Source organism: Pristiophorus japonicus, chromosome 7 (assembly GCF_044704955.1).
Source record: "Pristiophorus japonicus isolate sPriJap1 chromosome 7, sPriJap1.hap1, whole genome shotgun sequence".
Lineage (NCBI taxonomy): Eukaryota > Metazoa > Chordata > Chondrichthyes > Pristiophoridae > Pristiophorus > Pristiophorus japonicus.
This window is the reverse complement of record NC_091983.1, coordinates 91834793-91852208: the sequence shown is the minus strand read 5'-3', so window position 1 is coordinate 91852208 and position 17416 is coordinate 91834793. Positions and strand designations below refer to the sequence as shown.

Genomic DNA, 17416 nt, shown 5'->3' with positions numbered 1-17416 from the left:
ACGGGGTGCTACCGAATTTCACGGCCTAAGAATTTACAAAATCACAAAGGAATGTTTGTAAATTTTTGAGCAAAAACTCGATAACAACTGATCTGGAAAAACCTAAAAGGGTCAAAAATTGTCAGGAAAAGCATTGAATTAAATTCCAACTTTTTACTGTTGGTTTTAATCGTGTTTGTGCTAAACTTTATAAAGAAAAGAAAATCACAGTCATAACTTATGCAGTTTTCAGCCAGCTGAGTAAATGTTATATCTAATTCCACAGCTGCTCTGATTTTATGAGAAATGTTATGCTCTTTGGATTATAGCATAGTGATCTGTATGAATGCATGATTTTTTTAAATTTAGTGTATTAACATTCTTAGAGCAAAAAATTAAAAATAGCAATGTAAAATTAACAAATAAGGAAAACAGCAAAGTCCTTATGTTAAAAATTCTAATTTACAACAACTTATATTTATATAAGTGCCTTTAACGTAATAAAATGGCGCAAGATGCTTCATAGGAGTGTTAACAGCAAAACAAAATTTAACACCGAGCCATATAAGGAGATGTTAGCGTAGATGAGAGAGCTTGGTTTTAAGGAGTGTCTTAAAGGAGAAAAGAGAAGTAGACAGGCGCAGAGATTTAGGGAGGAAATTCCAGAGCTTAGGGCCTCAGCAGCTAAAGGCACGGATGCCAATGGAGGAGCAATTAAAATTGGGGATGCTCAAAAGGCCAGAATTGGCAGACTGCAGATATCTTGGAGGATCGTGAGGCTGAAGGAGATTACAGAGATAGGGAGGGGTGAGGCCATGGAGGGATTTGAAAACATAACATAAGAACATAAGAAATAGGAGCAGGAATACGCAATTTTGCCCCTCGAGCCTGCTCCGCCATTTAATAAGATCATGGCTGATCCGATCTTGGGCTCAGCTCCACTTCCCTGCCTGCTCCCCATAACCCTTCACTCCGCTATCGCTCAAGAATCTGTCTATCTCCATGTTAAATATATTCAATGATGCAGCCTCCACAGCTCTTTGGGGCGGAGAATTCCACAGATTTACGATCCTCTGAGAGAAGAAATTCCTCCTCATCTCAGTTCCAAATGGATGCCCCCTTATTCTGATGCCTCCTAGATGTCCCCACGAGTGGAAACATCCTCTCTGCATCTACCTTGTCGAGCCCACTCAGAATCTTATACATAGCCTGAATAAGATGTCCTCTCATTCTTCTAAACTCCAATGAGTATAGGCCCAACCTGCTCAACCTTTCTTCATAAGTCAACCTCCTCATCTCAGGAATCAACCTAGTGAACCTTCTCCGAACTGCCTCCAATGTAAGTATATTCTTCCTTAAATACAGAGACCAAAACTGTACACAGTAGTCTAGGTGTGGCCTCACCAATACCCTGTACAGTTGTAGCAGGACTTCTCTGCTTTTATACTCTATCCCCCTTGCAATAAAGGCCAACATTCCATTTGCCTTCCTGATTACTTGCTATACCTGCATACTAACTTTTTCTGTTTCATGCATAAAGACCCCAGATCCCTCTGCATTGCAATATTTTGTAATTTCTCTCCATTTAAATTTAGTTTGCTTTTTTATTTTTCTTGCCACTGTGGATAACCTCACACTTACCCACATTATATTCCATCTGCTAAATATTTGCCCACTCGCTTAGCCTATCTATATCCCTTTGCAGATTTTTTATGTGCTCCTCACAATTTGTTTTCCCACCCATCTTTGTATCATCAGCAAACTTGGCTACATTACACTTGGTCCCTTCATCCAAGTCATTAATATAGAATGTAAATAGTTGAGGCCTCAGCACCGATCCCTGTGGCACCTCACTAGTTACTGTTTGCCAACCGGAAAATTACCCATTTATCCCGATTCTCTATTTTCTGTGAGATAGCCAATCTGCTATCCATGATAATATATTACCCCCAACCCCGTGAGCTTTTATCTTATGAAGTAACCTTTTATGTGGCACCTTATCAAATGCCTTCTGGAAATCCAAATACATCACATCCACTGGTTCCCCCTTATCCACCCTGCTCATTACATCCTCAAAGAACTCCAGCAAATTTGTCAAACCTGATTTACCTTTCGTAAAACCATGCTGACCCTGTTTGACCGTATTATGCTTTTCCAAATGTCCTGCTACTGCTTCCTTAATAATGGACTCCAACATTTTCCCAATGACAGATGTTAGGTTAATTGGTCTATAGTTTCCTGTTTTCTGTCTGCCTCCTTTTTTAAATAGGGGCGTTACATTTGTGGTTTTCCAATCCGCTGGGTCCTCTCCAGAATCCAGGGAATTTTGGTAGATTACAACCAATGCATCCACTTTCTCTGCAGCGACTTCTTTTAAGACCCTAGAATGCAAGCCATCAGGTCCAGGGGACTTGTCCACCTTTAGTCCCATTATTTTACTGAGTACTACTTCTTTAGTGGTAGTGATTGTTTTAAGTTCCTTCCTCCCTCCCTATAGCCCCTTGATTATCCACTATTGGGATGTTTTTAATGTTTTCTACTAAGAAGACCAAAACAAAATATTTGTTCAACGTCTCCGCCATTTCCCTGTTCCCCATTATTAGTTCCCTAGTCTCATCCTCTAAAGGATGTTTACTTAGCTACTCTCTTTTTATACACCTGTAGAAGCTCTTACTATCTGTTTTTATATTTCTTGCTAATTTATTCTCATGCTCCATCTTCCCTCTATTATTTTTTTAGTTGTCCTTTGTTGGTTTTTTAAAATTTCCCAATCCTCTGTCCTCCCACTAATTTTGGCCACTTTGTATGCCATTGATTTCAATTTGATACCATCCTTTACTTCCTTCGTTAGCCACGGATGATTCTCCCTTCTCATAAAGTCTTTCCTTCTCACTGGAATATATTTTTGTTGAAAGTTATGAACTATCTCCTTAAATATCTGCCACTGCTTATCAACCATCTTACATTTTAATCTATTTTCCCAGATCACTTTAGCCAACTCTGCCTTCATACCTTTGTAATCACCTTTATTTAAGACCGGGACACTGGTTTGAGATCCAACTTTCTCATCCTCCAACTGAATTTGAAATTCAACCATGCTATGATCACTCTTTCCTAGAGGATCTTTTACTACAAGATAATTTATTAATCCTGTTTCATCACACAGAATAGTTTGCTCCTTGATTGGTTCTGCAACATACTGTTCAAGGAAACCATCCCGGATACATGCTATGAACTCTTCCTCAAGGCTACCTTGGCCAATTTGATTTGTCCAATCAATATGAAGATTAAAATTGCCCATGATTATTGCCGTACCTTTCTTACAAGCCTCCATTATGTCTTGATTTATACTCCATCCTACAGTGTAGCTACTTTTAGGGGGCCTATGGACTACGCCCACCAGTGACTTCTTCCCCTTAATATTTCTTATCTCCACCCAAACTGATCCTACGTCTTGATTTTCTGAACCAATATCATTTCTCACTACTGCACTGGTCTCATCCTTTATTAACACAGCTACCCACCTCCTTTTCCTTTCTGTCTATCCTTTACAAATTGTCAAATACCCTTGAATATTCAGTTCCCAGCCTTGGTCACCTTGTAACTCGTTTCTGTAATGGCTATCAGATCATACCTATTTCTATCTATTTGTGCTGTCAACTCATCTATCTTGTTACAAATGCTGCGTGCATTCAGATAAAGAGCTTTTAATTTTGCCTTTTTACCATTTTTCCTGCTTTGACCCCACTTTCTGATATAACCTTATTTTTATATATCCTGTCCCTTCCTGTCTGGTTATCATTTCCCCCATCACTACCCTGCTCTATTGCCAAGGATGAAAATTTTAAAATTGAGGTGTTGCTTAACCTGGAGCCAATGTAGGTCAGCGAGCATAGGGGTGATGGGTGGGCAGGACTTGTTGTGAGTTAGGATATGGGTGGCAGAGTTTTGGATGACCTCAAGTTTATGAAGGATAGAACTTGTTAGGCCAGTCAGTAGTGCATTGGAATAGTCAAGTCGCGAGGTAACAAAGGCATGGATGAGGGTTTTCGAAGCAGATAAGCTGAGGCAAAGACAGAGGCAGGCGATGTGACGGAGGTGGCGATTTAGGCTCAAATCGAAGAATATTGTTCTTTGAACAATATTCACTACTCTCAGAATTAAGTGTTCAATTCTTATAGTATTTCAATCTTGGTCAATAAATTTCTAAATTTATCGCCTCAAGCAGATAAATGAATTACTGCCGTCTTTCAAATACTGAAATAAACAAAACTAGAATTACTGAATGGCATCACAGCATAAATAGAATAAGGTCTAACAAATAAATATTTAATGATGTGAGCAGTCAGGATCTTACCTATAATAATCAATATCAAGCACTTCACAATAGGAAATTACCTTCTTGTCACATTTATAAATCAACAAGGACTCTCTTTGCTTTGTGGGTTACATCTTGTGAATTTGCAGTGACATTAGCATTGTTAATGTTCACCCACAAACTGTTTAAAGTTAAATCAAAATCTGTCTGGCGACAGACACTGAATGAACTCTAACCCTAAACCACAGAGAATAACCAACGCTGGACCACTTTGGAAAAATACCGGATGGTTGTCATTGGGCCTCCGTAGTTAAAGTTAATGCATTAATGTGAACATGAAGCAGGATATCTATAATATATTAAAGTTGCTATATATGTTGCGCACTTCTTATTTGGGCATCAGCTGCAGCACTCGACCACTAGACTGAGTTTCATAACCTCAAAGGGGGATGAAATCATTTAGGTCCATAGCTGGTCAGAAATTCGTGTAGCAATCGCTTGACATGCCCAATCACGTGGGTACAAGTAATATTGGTGCTTCTGCCTCATTTGATTGAAACAGGCAAGCTTCCAGAATTACTCATGCTTTTTACTGGCACCTCGCTTCATTCCGGGGGAGGGTGGGGGGAATGGTGGGGTGGTAGATATAATGCATCACTGATACGGTATAAAGGCACCTCTTAAAGGGCAGTTGCACTTTGGCTGCAAGCAACCTCAATTCTGCTGTGAACATTGAAAATGAGGGTTTTCGAAGCAGATAAGCTGAGGCAAAGACAGAGGCAGGCGATGTGATGGAGGTGGAAATTTAGGCTCAAATCGAAGAATATTGTTCTTTGAACAATATTCACTACTCTCAGAATTAAGTGTTCAATTCTTATAGTATTTCAATCTTGGTCAATAAATTTCTACATTTATCGCCTCAAGCAGATAAATGAATTACTGCCGTCTTTCAAGTACTGAAATAAACAAAACTAAAATTACTGAATGGCATCACAGCATAAATAGAATAAGGTCTAACAAATAAATATTTAATGATGTGAGCAGTCAGGCTCTTACCTATAATAATCAATATCAAGCACTTCACAATAGGAAATTACCTTCTTGTCACATTTATAAATCAACAAGGACTCTCTTTGCTCCCCCAGATTCTCAGATGCCACATTAGAGGCTGGGGTCAGTAGGAGGAGGGAAATGCTTTTCTCGAGGGAAGGAGAAGGGTCTCCAAACAAGTAGCCTAGTATGAGGTGGCCAAACAAGTCAATGCCAGGAGCATTGCACTGATCACCTGGCTGCAATGCAGGAAGAAGTTTAATGACCTGACCAGATTACTAATGTAAGACTCCTAACTATCATATTTATTACTCTCTGCTGAGCCCCGCACCACCTGTAGTCCCAATTTTCACAACACAAGCCTTCCCTATCCTGCTTTCCCTCACTCACCTCAATCACAGCAGCACAATTCATTGAATCTCCTTCTGCCATTACTTGCACACTCAGCACCAGCTACTGTCCTCACAATTACTTCCCTCACTTCCCCACACTTCTGCCATCTTTTATCCAACATACACATTATTCCACTAGTGAACTACTGATGTACTGCAACTACTAATGTAAATAATAAAGGATCATGTGGCAAGGTCATATGATGACAGTTTTCTATGTCAAGAGCCATCTTGTGTAGTGTGCTTCTTAGTGATGTTGTAAAGCTATATCACATTGGCGATGAGGATAGGATTTCTGGATTCCCGAGCTGAAATTTTTGTTGGTGGATGTTCCTGCCAAGAAGGTGTATAATTTGAGGTGGTGGGTATATGGACCTTGGTGAGATGCTGGGAGGGACTGGATGCACTGGGGAGGGAAGGGATTATTCAACTGAACCTCTCCTGGATTATTTGCTGGTGTACAGAATTGGTGGCTCTTGCTCTTCATTGACATCCTCATCATCCTGCTGATCTTCCTGTTCCTGCTCTTCCACTTCTTCCTCCCCAGCTGTCTCTAAGAGTTGCCGGCTTTGCAGAGCAAAATTATGGAGCATGCAGCAGATACAATGAATCTGAAGACTCTGTCGGGGTTGTACTGCAGAATGCCTCCAGACCTGTCCAGACAGTGGAACTTCTGCTTCAGAAAGCCAATGGTTTGTTCCATCAGAGCATGGCTCTAATTGTAACATTCTTCAGCATCCAGTGCTCGGTTTCCTGGCAGGAGTCATAGTCAGGGGCTGACCGTTTTTTTCAGGCAGGCATCTGGGACAACTAAAGGGTGCTCAAACCAAAATAGTGGTCAATGAACTTCCGGAAAATTTAAGACGGGTGCAATCGCCACCCTGGAAAACGGGAAAAACGAGGTCCAATTTCTCGCCCCAAATCTCCAAGAAAGAAAGACTTGCATTTATATAGCGCCTTTCATGACCACCGGACGTCTTAAAGCGCTTTACAGCCAATGAAGTACTTTTGGATTATAGTCATTGTTGTAATGTGGAAAACATAGCAGCCAATTTGGGCAGCTCCCACAAACAGCAATGTGATAGTGACCAGATAATCTGTTTTTGTTATGTTGGTTAAGGGATAAATATTGGCCAGGGCATCGGAGATAGCTCCCCTGCTCTTCTTCGAAATAGTGCCATGGGATCTTTTATGTCCACCTGAGACAGCAGACGAAGCCTCGGTTCAACATCTCATCTGAAAGATGGTATCACTAATATGATCCGAGAGAAATTCGTTTTGACTGTCCATTCACTTTGACTCGAGAAACTGAGTTCAAGTTTAGGTCCAGTTGATAGATAAAAGATTCTCCTCTCTACCACCTGTATATGTTCTAATTGAAATGGATTTGGGCAGCCTCAGACCCATCCATGGTAATTGCAAAGCTCCAACATAAAACTGGGCATATTTCAGGATTAATTGGCACTATCTTTGCAAGCCCTCTCAGAAAGGCCACAATAATTTGGCTGGCATAGGACATGAAAATGACACACAGCGGTTGTTACTAAAAATAACCTATAATACAAATCCTTTCATCACACCATCCTGTTATTACCACTGGTAAACTGTTAGGTTTGGAACTGTTGGAACCATCAGCAAACAAATTACAAGGCAACTTTTCAAAACAACCTCCATTATTTCTGTACAAATGTTGAATAAAAAATCAAACAGGAGAGCTTGCAGAAAACCATTTCAAATTATTAAAAATAGCATAATTTTCTTGTTTAATGAGACAGAAAATGTTGCAATTGATCTGCCAGCAACTAAAACACAGTTCTACACCCTGTCTTTGCTCTTTTTAGAAGCTGATGAACCTCTGCTTTACAACAGTCTCAATATTCCAGCACCTGTAGTTTCCCCCCCTTTTTATTTTTAAATCGATACTGTTATTTTTTTGTTGGGGCATATCATCCAATACACTGCCAAATCCTCTGTGTGAAAGATACCAACAGCATATGGGATAGACATTCCCTTAGGTCTGTTTTCAGGCCTAAAATGGGCACCACACATGGACCACAAGCCCCAATCGGGAGGCCCGAAATTGGGCCTCGGACCACATTAAAATTTCTCGAGAGCGTTGCTGGCACCTTGCTTCACCGGTAGCAGCCTGAAGGGAAGTTCCAAAATGGGAGGAAACTAAGAAAGGGGCAATTGCGGGCCGGCACTGGCCCTCGGGAATGCTGTGGAGTTGGGAGGAGCACTCCTCCTTTTCCTGACTCCACATCAAACCTAAAATACATTTTGGTGGCGGCCACTTGCTAGGGTGCATCCACGCCTAGAAAACCAGAGTAGGCCCGATACCTCAGGATTATCCAATTTCCATGAGAACAGATGTTAGGCCCTTTATTAGCATATGCATGGTACTTAACACTTGTTTTTGAAAGCCGACCTGGACCAACCCAATATCAGGTCAGACATCTATCAGGTATCCTTAGGGTGCAGGATGTTGGTCCCTGAAATTGGCCCTCATTGCGGCTGTTTTATGCCCGTAAAACGAGTGCAAAAAGGTCCAATTTATACCCCTATTTCTGTTGCAGAACAACTTTAGGAAGCAAACATCAAAAACTGTAGCTGCTAAAAATCTGAAACAAAAAAAGAATATGTTGAAAACACTCATCAGGCCAGCCAGTGTCTGTGGAGAAAACAGAGAGGAACTCTGCTGTAGGGGCCACACCTGAAATATGAACTAATTTGTTCTCTCCAAAGATGCCGGCTGACTCGCTGAGTGTTTCCAACAAATTTTTGTTTTAACTTTAGGAAGCAGTTTTACGTGAGTGTTTTAGGATCCTGTGTTCTGTAAACACCACAACATCTACATTGTGAGATGCTTTCTACAGGACTCAGGAAACTAACTGAACATAAGCAAGCTTGCATATTCACAGTTATTTTTACTCACAGTTTCAAAGAATCATAGAAATTTATGGCACAGAAGGAAGCCATTCGACCTATCGTGTCTGTGCTGACCAAAAGAGAGCTATCCAACTTAATCCCACTTTCCAGCTGCTAGTCCGTAGCCCTGTAGGTTACGGCACTTCAAGTGCCTATTCCAGTACTTTTTAAATGTGATGACCATCTCCACCTTCAGGGATCTGTGGACACACACTCCATAGTCCCTCTGTTCCTCTACATTTCTCAATATCCTACCATTTGTTGTGTATTCTCTTGCCTTGTTAGCCCTTCCCAAATGCATTACCTCATAGTTCTCCAGATTGAATTCCATTTGTCACTTTTCTGCCCACCTGACCAGTCCATTGATATCTTCCTGCAGTCTACAGCTTTCTTCCTCACTATCAATCAATTTTATCATCTGTAAACTTCTTAATCATGCCCCCTACATTGAAGTTTAAATCAGTGCTGTATACCACAAGAAGCAAGGGACCTAGTACTGAGCCAGCGGAACCCCACTGGAAACAGCCTTCCAGTCACAGAAACACCCTTCGGCCATTACCCTTTGCTTCCTGCCACTGAGCCAATTTTGGATCCAACTTGCCACTTTCCCTTGGATCCCATGGGCTTTTACTTTTCTGACCAGTCTGCCATGTGTGACCTTATCAAAAGCCTTGCTAAAATCCATGTAGACTACATCAAACGCACTACCCTCATCAACCTCCCTTGTTACCTCCTCAAAAAATTCAATCAAGTTAATCAGACACAACCTTCCCTTAACAGATCCATGCTGACTGTCCTTGATTAATCTGTGCCTTTCTAAATGACGATTAATACTGTCCCTCAGATATTTTCCAACAATTTGTGGCTGAATATCTAACTGCTGCATTTTCCCAATGGCAGGAGATGTTTACACAAAATCAAGCTGGAAAATAAACATACTTGTATGCATCATATTTGGACATAGATTGCGTGTGTATTAATTTCTAATGACTGATTTCCTAGCAAGGTAGGTAGATAGAATTTTGCAAATTTGACCCAAAGTTAAGAAAATAAATTCTGACCATAACTATTCCTAATTTTAAGTAGAAGATCACCTTTATATTGTGGTGTTTTCACAGTCCTGAACTATTTGCTGCACTGATCATAGTAGGATATTAATAGATTTGTAAATATATATATGTGAAATTCAACAAGTGAGGTATACTTTGCTAGGACTTAAAATCTGCTGTTCCATTCTGAAGGACAAGTACAACTGATTAATGAAGTACAAATTGACACAGATTTATGACCGTGATTTGCTACATTGGGGGAGGGAAGGCAGGAGGGGGAGATTTCCTTTGTGCCATTATTATAGATCCACTCTTTATAAACACATTTATGATTTCACTGTACCTAGCACACAGAGGACATCTTCCCCCATAATGAGTTACCAGTATCAGGCATGTTGTCATGGAGAGGAAGTCACATGCTTTACTGAAGGGAAGAATCAAAGGAGAACTGAAGAAAATGTCACTCCATCTTGCACATTTTCCAGTAGCCATGTATAAAGTAGCACTGGCAAAGGTCCAGGCCACTTCCTGCCCCCTCAGCTCACGAATGATTATGTATAAGAATTCCACAGAAAGGGAAGAGAAGAAAATTAAACCTATTACAAAGAAAAATGCAACTCCAACTAACTTCAGAACCAGGTTAAATTTATTTTACCTATGGGGGTCAGTGTTTGAATGTACGCTACTTGCAGGTACCTCGTGTGCTGGTCATATTGGGAAATAACAGGCATCACATCCACAATCGCCCAATATGCACAGCTGACAAACAAGTCCTGCCACTGATGGCGCACATTCAGAAAATTAGTTCTGCAGTGTCTTGACTTAGTAAAAATCAAATTAAATTTCAATTTTTAGCTACTACCATTCAAAAATTTAAAATCTCATTTGAGATTTCAGAGTGAGAATGATTACTAGGTGTAGTGAGGGTGATTTGTTGAATATTAATGTTTGTTTTCTGCTGAGGTAATGCTAAATCTATACAAATTACTGATTATGTGGCAGTTACAATAATACAATCAATTGTGAGACTCTGTCAGAGGTGCAAGACTTTACAAAACTTACCCTGTCGTCTCCAGCTTTAGACATTCCATTTAAGGAAGGATGTCAAGGCTACAGAGAGGGTACAGAAGAGATTTACTAAGATAATACCGGAGAAGAGAAGCTAGAGAAATTGCGGCTCCTCCCTAGAACAGAGAAAGCTAAGGGGAGATCTGATAGAGATGTTCAAGAATAAGGTAAATAGGGAAACATTATTTCCAGTGGTCAATGAGTTGGTAACTAGGGAGCAAAAATGTAAGATCATCACCAAAAGAATGAAAGGATAGTAGTTCATGAAATGCCCTGCTAGAAACAGTGGTGGAAGCAAAATCATGATAGTTTTTAGAAGTGAAATGTTAAAAATGTATAGAGACAGGGCAGAGGGATGGGACTCTGAATAACTCTTTCAGAGAGCCAGCACAGGCACAATGGGCCGATTGCATTCCTTCTATGCTATGAATTCTGAGATTCTATGAAATACATACACTTATAACAATCCTCACATGGGAAACTACATGAATTGACAGTCAGAAGACTGGGACCCTACAGACAGAAGTTAGCTCTCCCTCTCTCCCTCACTGGGTCACTAAAGACAGAGGTGAGTTCTATCTCTCTCCCTCACTGGGTCCCGAAAGGGTAGCGAAATGGGATTAGAGTGAGTAGCTCTAATTGAATTGTTATCATCGACACAGGCATAACAGGCCAAAAGGCTTCCTTACTGTACTGTAATGCCTATAATTCTCTGATAAGAAGCAGAGCATCAGATTCCTGGACCTGGGCCAGTAAGGCAGAGCACTACATACTAGACACAGAGGTGAATGGCAATAAGTGGAGTTTCAGTTATTGACAAGTGCATCATTTATAAACACCTTTTTGCTGGGCATATTGGACCTTCTGACCTTATTACTGAATCCCTTTAAACCACACCATTGCAATTCTCACTGAGAAACAGCAGTACAGACAATCACAGGGATGGACCTCATTCACCCAATTGTAACTGCAGTGACATTTCTGCAACAAACCAATTCGAAGTACTGGAAGCACTGCCGGCGCCACAGGACAGATATTGTTGAATAATGAAGACATATCATGAGATGAGGACTTGAATCATGTAGTAGATCTCTTTATTGGTAAAACATGGTAAACACCCATTGTAAAAAAAGACTAGGTGTTGATGTTTTCAAAATGGCTTTTAAAAGTTTACAACTAATATATGATTCTTTAGAAAGTCTAAATGAAGCTTATGTGCTCAGTTGCATGGCAAGGATTATTTGTGAATATTTTGAAAGTTATCGGAGACCATTACGGCTGTGCAGTTCACTGTTGGAAAACTTATGTATGATACGGGGAACCCAGAAATGAAAAGGAACAACATACATTAAGACCGTATCAAATCCTCGGGATGGCCCAAAGTGTTTCACAACCAATGAATTACTTTTTTCACGTGTTTGTTGTGTCGGCAAGCACCTTTAACTGTTTAACTGGTCATTCATCTAATTTGCATACATGATCCTACAAACAGCAATAAGATGAGTGACAAGTTAAAATATTCGTGGTGCTGACTGATGGATGAATGTTGGCCAGGGCACTGGGAGAACCTCCCTGCTCATCTTCCAATTGTGCCATGGGAGTTTTACACCCTCCTGAAGCCGACAGGGTCTCGGTTTAATAGCTCATCCAAAGGACGGGCACCTCCAACAATGCAGCATTTGGTCAGGAATGCACAGAAATGCCGGCCGAGATTATATGGTCAAAGCTGGGAGTGGGGCTCGAATCTATTCCTCCGAGTGCTACCAAATAAAACAAGCTGACAGTAGGAACTAAAAGTAACCAGACCATTGAATAAAACGTCAAACCATGAACAATACTTAATAAGGTTGTACTTATTTTAGTTCTTTTCCAGAGACAAATATAAATTAAAAATTGTTCTTATTTTACTCACCTTTATAATAACTAACATCAAGAACAATCAAAGTGTTTTTTCTAATATATATAGGTTGTATAATATAAAATGCTTTTGAATTTTTTAAACTGCAATGGCCCGCAGCACTCCTGCAGTTAATATTCTACAGCAAACATTCTCCTTGGTTTGAATGTGACGCTCTGCTTCTGTGCGGTGGCAAGTTATCTAACCAGTGAAATAAAGTAGTCACTCACCCCGGGAGTCAAACTACTTTAGCTCAATGAACTGTTTGTTTCATTACAAAATACAAACGATGATAAACCTCGACACAAACATCCAATGCTCCAAAGTAAATATCGATTTAATTTACCTCACCCTGGTATTAGTACTTGCAGGAAAGATTATAAACTTCTAATATATCTGATCCATTACTATTACTCGATTGGTGGTTTGTTCATGTGGTTGCTGCCCGTCGCAATCTGGAGGAAATCTATGTGAGATATAAAATTCTCCTCAATAATATTGAACTACAAGAAAACATGCAACTTGTAGATTTCTAGTCTACAAATTCACTCTCAACGCCCTGCAAGGTGCCTTTCCAGCGTTCGCTGTTTATTGAGACATTTTTCTTGTTCAATTCATTATTGAACTGAACTTAAAACATCCCTCATACTTGCTGTGCCATAAACTGCACGTAGTAACAGGATCCCCGGCCTGAGCATCCTCCGGTCCAGGGCTGGGGGTCCCGGGCTGAAGGTCCCAGGGTGGGGGTCCCGGGCTGATGATCCCAGAGCTGGGGGTCCCAGGGTGGGGGTCCCAGGCTGAGGACCCCTGTGCTGAGGGTCCTGGGCTGAGGGTCCAGGGCTGGGGGTCCCGGGCTGGGGGTTCCAGGGTAAGGGTCCCTGGCTGATGACCCCCGGGTTGGGGGTCCCGGGCTGATGATCCCCGGGTTGGGGGTCCCAGGGTAAGGGTCCCGGGCTGATGATCCCCGGGCTGGAGGTGAACTTGTAAAGCAATGAACGGTCTGTGTATCTGCCGCTAACTGGGGCTGATCGCTGCGGTTGTCTCCCTGCGGTCAGTAACATGCGGTGCGCCGAGCCCGCTCCTTCCAACAAGCAGCCCAGATAAACCTCGACCCGCTGCGGCTGGGTCCCCAAGTCGGCAGCACTGGCTTCAAGCAATCCTCCGAGAAATCCCAAACGCCAGGAAACATACAGCGGCACCTGAAACATACAGCACAGAGCCAAGCACCGAGCAAATCCGGGAGGACAGAGCGCTGGGCGATGCCAAACGCCCAACTTTTATTATTAACGGGACGTGGCGTCCAGCAGGTCCACAAGTTCGGTGCAACTATCAGCAGGTCAGACCATGTCTGGTGTGGGACTTTACAGACAGCCACACAATGTTGCACTTCAACAATGTACATAGAATGCAGCTCACTGTCCTGACAATCTCAGCGAGCCCTCTGCAACCTTCCTTACCTTGGCTCAGCCGTGCCAGTGTTGGTAACCGAAATTTGCCGACGATAAGATCCAGAGGTAAAGATATCGAGCTCCATTTGATTTCAGAACTGCCCGAAGACTTATCCATTTTCCGGCATCATAACTTATGCCGTCGACTGGCGATGTGCGAGAGGCAGCTGCAATCGCGAACTCTTGCCGAGAGATCAGGGATTCCTCCAAACGCCATATTGCAAAGAAGCAGAGAGTCGGGCAAACCCCCAGCGAGGATTTCGGCAGCACCTCCTCTCAGCTCAGAGCAGCTCAACACTGGAACTGTGCTCTCATCCCCAACCCAAACTGGAACTCTCCCCTCCAAACCCAACACTGCACCTCACCTCCCCAATCTCAACACTGCACCCCTCCTCCCCACTCAACACTGCACCTCTCCTCCCCACTCAACACTGCACCCCTCCTCCCCAATCTCAACACCGCACCTCACCTCCCCAATCTCAACACCGCACCCCTCCTCCCCAATCTCAACACCGCACCCCTCCTCCCCAATCTCAACACCGCACCCCTCCTCCCCAATCTCAACACCGCACCCCTCCTCCCCAATCTCAACACCGCACCCCTCCTCCCCAATCTCAACACCGCACCCCTCCTCCCCAATCTCAACACCGCACCTCTCCTCCCCAATCTCAACACCGCACCTCTCCTCCCCAATCTCAACACCGCACCTCTCCTCCCCAATCTCAACACTGCACCCCTCCTCCCCAATCTCAACACTGCACCTCTCCTCCCCAATCCCAACACTGCAACATTGCTCTCCTCCCCAACCCAACACTGGAACATTGCTCTCCTCCCCAAACCCAACACTGGAACATTGCTCTCCTCCCAAACCCAACACTGGAACACTGCTCTCCTCCCCAACCCAACACTGGAACACTGCTCTCCTCCCGAACCCCAACACTGGAACACTGCTCTCCTCCCCAAACCCAACACTGGAACACTGCTCTCCTCCCCAACCCAACACTGGAACACTGCTCTCCTCCCCAACCCAACACTGGAACACTGCTCTCCTCCCCAACCCAACACTGGAACACTGCTCTCCTCCCCAACCCCAACACTGGAAAACTGCTCTCCTCCCGAACCCAACACCGCACCTCTCCTCTCTCTAAACACATTGCACTTCTCCTCCCCAAACACAATATTGCACCTCTCCTCTCTGTAAACTCAACTCAGAAGCCACTCCACTCCAAACTCAACACTGCACCTGCTCTCTCTAAGTTCTTTGATGCACTTTCTATTCTTGCGCTGAAAACTCTAACACTGTACCTCATTACATTGCAAGATAAACAGCAACAAAATCTGATTACTACATGTCAACCTGTAGATAGTTCTTGTAGACAGTCACTAATTTAAAAAAAATATTGGGATATGTCATGTATCCTACATGGTTACTGCGTCTCAGGGAGACTTGTAGGTTACCTGTACAGGTTAGCCAGGCCTAGTATAAAAGATAGGCCACCATGTGTGATCCTCTCTCTGGAGTTACATTAAATGGACTAAGGTCACTACAGTTCAAGCACAACACATTGTCTTGTGGAGTCATTATTAGAGCATCTGAGGTCATAACAATTGGCAACAAGATTACGGACCTTCACGTGAAAATGGCTAACCTTGGTAAGTTGCAGCAGTTGGTGATGATTGGGAAGCCTTTGTGGCGAGCTCGACCATTTCTTCACAGCAAACGACCTGGCAGGCGACAATCCGGCCACACTGGCTGATAAACGCAGAGCTATCCCGCTAACCAGTTGTGGGCCCACCGTCTATGGCCTCGTCAGGGACTTGCTGACACCAGCGAAGACAACGACCAAGACGTACGAGGAGCTTGTAGCGCTGATCCAAGAACAACTCAAGCCCAAAGAGAGCATCCTCACAGCCAGACACCGGTTTTATACACACCGACGGCCCGAAGGCCAGGAGATTGTGAAATATGCTGCAAACCTCAGGAGGCTGGTGGCACCATGTGATTTCAGCGACCACCTCATCGAAGCGCTGTGGGATATCTTTGTCATCGGAATCGGTCATGAGGGCCTTCTTCATAAGCTACTATCTGCGGATACCACAGTCACACTGCAGAAGGCCATCTCCGTGAACCAAGCATTCACGATCTCGACCTGCGGCTCTAGGCGGACGACTCATCCTCAGGACTCAAACTCGGCAAGTACTGGGCACAGAGTGGCACCTTTTAGAGGCTGTACTGTAGAACATGAATCTTCTCAGGGAAGAGAGAACAGGCCCCCGAGTCCCTTAACTCAGAGTCTGCCGAGGGGGGCTAATCGAGTAGCACCATGCTGGCGTTGCAGAGGGAATCACAGGGCTCACCAGTGCCGTTTTAAAGACTATGTATGTAAAAGCTACAGCACAAAGGGCCACCTCCAGCGAATGTGTAAAAGAAATATGACTCACTGTGTTGATGAAGAATCTGCAGATGGCCATGAATCACTGCGGATTATGAAGCGATAGTCAGAGAGGCAGTTCAGCCCCACGATGAGGTATATAGCATGTTTACCTGCACCACCAAATGTTCTCCGTTGAGGATGGAAGTCGAGATAAATAGTGTTCCAGTATTCATGGAAGTGGACACAGGGGCGCGCCAGTCAGTAATGAATCAAGAAGCCTTTGAGAGGCGATGGGACAATCAGGCTAAATGACTTAAGTTGGTCCCGGTTCAGGCAAAGCTGCGCACCTACACCAATGAACTTATCCCAGTCGTTGGTAGTGCGGATGTAAAGGTACTCCATGACGGTGCAGTGCACAAGTTACCTCTGTGGATTGTTGCTGGCGATGGACCAATGCTACTCGGAAGAAGGTGGATGGAGAAGATCCATTGGAGCTGGGAAGATTTCATCCCTTCAGCAACCGACGTCCTCCGCGCTTAGAGGCAAAGCAAACCCCCACCTGAGGTTGGATCCGGCACCAGAGAGCAGGCCAGCACAGCACCCAAGGCACAGGCTGCTCAGCACAACTGCGTGGAGATGATCCAGCCGAGATGACCCGAACGCACCTTCCAGGCTCCAGTGGCAGGACTCCAGAGGAAGAAAATCAGATCCAAAGGCGATTTCCCAGCTTCGGTGGCAGAACCCGGGGAGAAGAGGATCATAGCAGTCGACATCGTGGATGGAAGAAAGATGGTGCCCAAACCATGAGGTGAGGCGCTGAAGAAAAAGATAGTGGCAGCCAGACCACAAGGTACAGCGCTGATGGAGCAACACGTGGCACCAAACGAAGAAGAGGATTGGGGTAAAGATAGC

The 17416-nt window shown here is 43.5% G+C and overlaps 1 protein-coding gene across 2 annotated transcripts in view; it reads right to left on the bottom strand.

Annotated features, from left to right (window-relative positions):
• gareml (GRB2 associated, regulator of MAPK1-like) overlaps nt 1-14329 on the bottom strand; it is a 287623-nt gene extending 273294 nt beyond the window's left edge. For both annotated transcript variants that reach the window (XM_070884410.1, XM_070884411.1), the window contains exon 1: nt 14139-14329. In XM_070884410.1, the coding sequence (XP_070740511.1) occupies nt 14139-14247 (109 nt within the window). In that variant the 5' untranslated portion in view covers nt 14248-14329. The remainder of the gene's footprint in view (nt 1-14138) is intronic.
• Between the last annotated feature and the right edge of the window lie 3087 nt (nt 14330-17416).